Genomic DNA, 6,306 nt, shown 5'->3' with positions numbered 1-6,306 from the left:
TTTCCCCATCTCTCCAAGAACTAAAATAACTACTCACACATGGAAGCAATCAAGAACATCATCATAATCTTATGGAGGGAATGAAATGAATGAAATGAATTCGAACACAAATCCACAATAGCAATCAAGATTACAACTATGGTTGGAGGTGAATTGGTATTGGTGATGCAGAGATTGATGATGAAGGGGATGATGCCTTGTCCTCTGAGGATCCACGTAGCAGCCCGGATGTTGTATTCTCTAAAGTTCCTTCTCTAGATCTGACATGGGGCGGTGTTTCTCTGTTTTGCGGAGTTGTGTGTCTCAGATCTCCCTGCCATATGCGAGATACAAAAGTATTTGACGAGGCGGTGCTCCTGACACACCGTACGGGCGAACAGTACGGGCGGGCTCCCCCCGTACCGATGCCCGCTAAACTTACTGGAAATTGTCCTCACATGTTCCTTTCGCACTTGTGCATAATTAAGTGCTAAAATGATTTTATCACATCAAAATACCATAAAATGATAGTTTTTATTGATATTTTATCATTGCCTTATTATTTTGAGATCCTGCGTAGACTAGTATAAAAGGGCGCGGTAGCGCGGCGAAATACAAAAATCCTATTACTACTCAATGATAACTTACGAAAATAACGGTGTAAAAACATGTTAAAAATGCTCGTCCCCGAGCAAGATAAAAGCTTAATGGATAGTCATCTTTGTTCATGAAGCATGAGTAGTTAAAATAAATGAGATACTCTGAATTTCTGCCCCGACACCTCGATGCTTTGCATCACGTTATATGACCATAGAGGAAGAACTTTTAGACATGAGAATATGTATATGAGATAGCACCAAGCATCGATAGAAGAATCCATCTAATTTCAGCGGGTACTCTACTCCTTACATGGCACTCATCTACCTACAGTAGCATTGTGCTGCTCCTTCGTCTACCTATCTAGACGTATTGTGTGTGTTAAACAGCGGAGAGTACTCTTTATCAAGCGCCCAGGAACTGTACATGTGGTTTCACCATGCCCGCAATGGTTCCGTAGGCATTTGAAATACTGGCTCGTGTTCGGGCGGTATGCCGAGAGCACGAGAGGTTAATGTTGTCGAGATAGATGCCGCGACACTGCACGCTCTGGCTGCACTGAATATTGATGGCTTTGGGGTTGGAGGATGTCCCCTGGATGTTGATGAATCTGGCGTCAGATATGGCCACAGCGCTATCCTGCAAACCCAACAAAGTGTATGCATATAATTTCAAATTATTTATGCATGGCTATGCAGTGGCGAAGTTGTGATGAGTTTTGTAGATTTCACCTGTGGCGGACAATTTCCGCGGGGACAATAAAACTGGTCGATGTCAATAGGAAATTGGACATCAGTCATGTTGAGGTTCTCGAAAAGGAAACCATTTGCTTTGCCACTGCCTCCCTGCATCATTAATATCATACTATATATTAGGCGAGTATTGCTATATATGCCTATCATTTGCAGCTAGCTTATGTTATGTGCATGCTAAATGCAACCATCAGTAAATATCTTTGAATACATGCATAGGCGCACAAGGCAGGTTGATGCAATGATGCCGCTTTAGTGTTACCTGCCACGATTTGATCCTAACACCAGTCATAGTTTTAGAAAAGCTGCAGTTGGATACTGTAATCCTTTCCACAAGTGCTGTCGTATTGTCACCTCCAAGGCTTCCCACACTACATAATAAGATCAGAAAGCTTCCTGGGTCAATGTCTGTTACTGCTAGGGAAGAAGTTCATCAGTATTTGGTCAGCACGGGCCGCATGGTTGAGTATTTTTACCTGATGCCATGACCAGGCCCACACGCGCTGTTGGAGATATTAACATCACTGGTACCTGATAGAATCGACACGCAGTCATCACCTGCATTTCTCCAATGTCAGTAGTTCCTAAAATAACACATTTGAGGACAGAGTGCAGTAAACATGTATGCATTTGAAGGGCTGCTGAAAGGACTGTACCGGTTTTGAAAGAGCAATTCGAGATATAAACGTGGTCGGAGAAGGCCATGGTGATCCCGTCCGTGTTAGGGCTTTTGCCTGGCGCCCTGACGGAGACGTTGTTCACGTGCACCTGGCTGCACCGGAACAAGGTCATGTGCTTGTCAGGGCTGTCCTTCAGGTGTATGTTCTTCACGGATAGGTTGTTGCAGCTTGCGAATGCCAGCAGCTGATTTCACAAACACAACAGGTACATAAACATGCTGTCTACCTGACCAGTTAGAGGCTGAAACAGAAAGAGATGTTTGTGGTGTGCACTTACAATTGGCCGGACACGGCATTTCTGTCAAAAATGAGAGGAGGCATCAGTTTGTTGCAAATGAATAGAGGAAGAGATCGAAGCAAGTGATATCTGCTTAGGCCTGAGGAGCCTACCTTGTTGTTGAAGCAAGTCCACCAGATGGCGCCATTGCCGTCCATCTGGCCACTCCCATTCACCGTCAGGTTGTTGACGCGGTAGAAGGTAAGGAGGTTCGCTGCTTTCGTCGTCCAGATGGCGTTTGGCGCCACGATGTTCCCGTCCAGCTGCAGAGAAACTGATTCAGTTATCTCTTGCTTATTGCCGACGGATGGAAGATGCAGGAAGTTCAGACTGATCGTCAACAAATGTTACCTGCACGGTGACAGGCGACTTGCAGGGTCCATTCAACCTGATCTGGCTTAACAAGAACGTCCTTCCTCCAGGGATGACCATGGTCGGCGAGCTGCTGTCACCGCAAGTTGTGTTCCATGTCGCCGCGAATGCCTTCGGACACAGAGAAGATGCGCCGATAAGCAAACAAAAAATTTGATCAGCAATGCGATGGCGAAGCCAGATTCCCAGAATAAGATCAGGTTTGCGCTGGTGTTACCTTTGCATCATCTGTGCTGCCATCCCCAGCAGCATGGAAATCCATGATGCTGTATCTTTTTCCTTGCCGACCTGCTGCAGATTGAACGGCCAACACGAGCAGCAGCAGCAGCACGAAGAAGATCCTCTGCCGTTTTCGAGATATCCGTCAGGCAAATCAACATATACTACTCCCTCCGATAATTGTAAGTGTCGTTTTCTTTTTAATTCGAATTAGTTATATTTGAACAAGAGAAGTTTAATTTACCTCCCTAAATTCGTCTCAAAGTTCAAATTACAACCCTTAACTTTACTTTGGATCAATCTTCAACCCTAAATTCTATAAACCATTCGAAATTGGACCTTCTACCCTTTTTTAACATGTATTGAACCGGTTTTTCTCGTCAGTTAGCGGTTTTTCTTCCTATATACTGTGCTGCCAACTCATCAACATACAACATACACGGTACACGAAAAACCAGCTTAATACAATGCAAGGGGTGATTTTGAACCTTTTTAGAATTCAGCGTTGAAAGTTAAACCAAATTAAAGTTGAAGGTTGTAAGATAAACTTTAAGACAAATTTAGGGGGGTAAATTGAACTTCTCTCTATTTGAACTGAAACCACGAGCCTTATTATGGATCGGAGGGAGTATAGAAGATAAGAACATGATCTACAATTCTATCGAGCTGATGAACAATGGTGAACTGAATCGACACATACCATGATTTACAGTACCGATAGGATTGGCAGCCACGCGCTCTTGATTTGATGAAGAAGAGATGAGGATGCTACGATTGCAGTGCACTGATGCTTCTACTACCAAGCGCGCGCGTGTGTTCACGCGCCAATGCGCGATCACACACGTATAGCAATGGCAGACCTTGATCGAGCCTCTCCTATCTTCGTAATGCTCTATTTGTAAGGCTCTAGAAGATCAGAATTTGTTTACAAGGTTTGATCAGTGCAAGGGATCGCGGCGGTGTTTCTTCCTTCTACGTTTGAACAAGGGGATTAGCTGTGATCCGGCCAGCGTATCGGCGACATCCAAGATTGTCAGGCCGGTAGTTTCGCCAGCCGATCGATCCTCCTGTGCTGGGCTGCTTTTGCTCGTTTATAAATACGCACCGACAATTTCAGAACGGAATCGTGCTCGTTTTGGAAACGAGTTAAAGTTGGAGACATACAAGCAGTAATACTACGTTTTCGCCACGGACAGTAATACAGTACATGCTTCTTCTCTTTCTCTTGCAGAACAAGATTTCCGTTCGTCGTGTTTCAAGTAGTGGTAGCTGATTTGTCGGTGGTGCAGGATTTTAATTGTGTTTGCTAGCGACTGCATGCACGCCCCGTCATGGGGACCGTCCGATTCTAGGATGGACGGTTTGCACCGGACGTTCTTAGCAGCTTAGTAGATCTTCCAGAATCCCAACAAATGTCGTCCATCACGTAATATCTCCGGCACTACGTTCCAATCTTCCAGTGAATCTAGAGAGATTTTGGTATTTACTAGGTAGGTGTGATGCTGGGGGTAAATGTACGAGGTGCACTCACGTATGCGTCGTGCGTAACGGTTCGCACCAGAGCTCATGTGTGGAGACAGCTGATCACACTTTTTTTTTTTTTTTTTTTTTTGAGAAACACAGTACAAACGCAGACGCTCACATACACGCGCATACACTCACCCCTATGAACGCACACACGCATACCCTACCCCTATGAGCAACTCCGGAAGACTGAACCGGCGGATTGAATCTTGAAATTGACGAAGTCACCACAGGCGCCTCGCTGTCGACGGGAACGTCGCCTCCCACTGAATGAATATTCCGCCTTTATGAGACACACAGATGTCAAACCTCACACTTTCTTGTTCCGTCAGTTTGCCAAAGAGGTGTGGCGGGAGATCAAAAAGAAGCGTATGGCTTCCATCTCAGGCGCAAGGTATTCAAGGACTCTAAGAACATCTCCAGTCGGGTCTTCCATACATCTAAGCGAACACAATCTAACACGCTTAAAGCCTATCGTGCACACCTACGTGCTGCAACATTAGCATCACGCCATAAAAATAGAAACTTGAAATCCTGGAAGAGCTCGTACTCAGGATCTTCATCTCCTGAAAAATGTGTGCCCCTGCTGTTAGGATGATCTCCTCTCTGTCCGAGTCCAACGGCTCGAACTCAGACCCTTGACCTTGTCCGCGCCATGATCGGGGGCGCCCAACCGCATTTGGTTGGTGGGCCCCTGTCGCCTGTGCTATATATACAGTGGTGGGGGCGGTGACAACAGATCATGAGGTTGACCGGAGTGCCACTCGCCCCACCAACACACACACCGATTAGGGTTCGCACAGTGCCGACGGGAAGCTCCGCCGCCACCACTCCCGCCGCCGTCAGCGAGCTCCACCTCCGTTAGAGAAGGTAAACTCACAGTACAACTCTCTCTCCCTCTCACAGTACCCACACATGAACGCAATTCATTACAGAGATAGTGAGTACCCGGCTAAGATCTACACCTAGACGATCCTACAGACAAACATTGGTATCAGAGCAAGTTGTTAGATCGATAGATCCTTTGTTTCCGGATAGAAAAGATGAACTGCAAACCCTAGCTAAACCCTAGATCGATTCCGCAATCCCTAAAGTATAAAGGAGGAAAAGAAAAGAAGGAAACCGGTTGCGGGTGGCGGCCGGCGCTGCTGCTCGAGGTCGCCGGCAAAGGGCGCCGCCACTGAGCCGCACGACGGCGGTGCGTTCACCCGAGAGTGCACGCACGCGCCGGCGAGAGGGCCAGAGGGGCGCCGGCCGCTCGTCTCGGTCGTGACCAGGCCGCCGGTTCTATCGTGGCTACAGGGATAGAAAATGGTGTCTCGTCGCCGGCAGGACGTTGGCCGGGCGTGCGCGGGAGGCGTCGTCTCCGCCGCGCTGCCGAGACCTTGCAGAGAGCCAAGGAGAAAAGAAAGTGGATAGGGAAAGGAGGGGTGGCGGGGATGTGCACGCCGTCACCGGCAAGACGACGGGCGTCGCGAGCGCGCGGGAGGAGATGCCTCTCCGCCGCCGCTGCCGCCACAGAGAGGTGTCAGGGAGAAAGTGACTAGGGTTTTTGGGGGGCTGCAGTTTCGGGCCCCTTTTATATTGGCCGAAAGCCACGCGTGACCGTCGGATTCAATCCGACGGCCGGCAGAGCGCCGCGCGGTGGGCACAGGCCGCGGCAGGCCATGGGCCGCCAAGCAGGACATGGGCCGTGGGCCAGCAGGCTGAGTATTAACGCGCCCGAGCGGCGCACAGAAAAGTTTTGCTCAGTGGGCTGTGGGCCGCTGGAGCAATTTTGGGCTGCGCACAGTGTTATACAGTTTTCTCTGTTTTAATAATTCCAGAGGCATATTTTAGTCAATTTTTTGGGCTGTTTTAGGCCTAATTTTGTCTAAAGTTTTTTTTTTCTGAATAAATAGAACCA

The 6,306-nt window shown here is 47.9% G+C and overlaps 1 protein-coding gene across 1 annotated transcript; it reads right to left on the bottom strand.

Annotated features, from left to right (window-relative positions):
- Positions 1-930: 930 nt before the first annotated feature.
- On the bottom strand, positions 931-2,928 carry LOC124659331 (probable polygalacturonase At1g80170). The gene is made up of 8 exons (XM_047197240.1): positions 2,875-2,928; positions 2,637-2,768; positions 2,399-2,548; positions 1,985-2,192; positions 1,805-1,886; positions 1,591-1,699; positions 1,308-1,421; positions 931-1,215 (listed from the first exon to the last, which is right to left on the bottom strand). Exons 1-8 carry the CDS (start codon positions 2,917-2,919, stop codon positions 982-984), a joined length of 1,074 nt encoding a protein of 357 aa, XP_047053196.1. The 5' UTR covers positions 2,920-2,928; the 3' UTR covers positions 931-981.
- Between the last annotated feature and the right edge of the window lie 3,378 nt (positions 2,929-6,306).

The sequence above is a fragment of the Lolium rigidum genome, chromosome 6 (genome assembly GCF_022539505.1).
Source record: "Lolium rigidum isolate FL_2022 chromosome 6, APGP_CSIRO_Lrig_0.1, whole genome shotgun sequence".
NCBI classification, from domain to species: domain Eukaryota; kingdom Viridiplantae; phylum Streptophyta; class Magnoliopsida; order Poales; family Poaceae; genus Lolium; species Lolium rigidum.
Note: the sequence above shows the minus strand (reverse complement) of the source record. Positions and strands in the feature narration are given on the sequence as shown.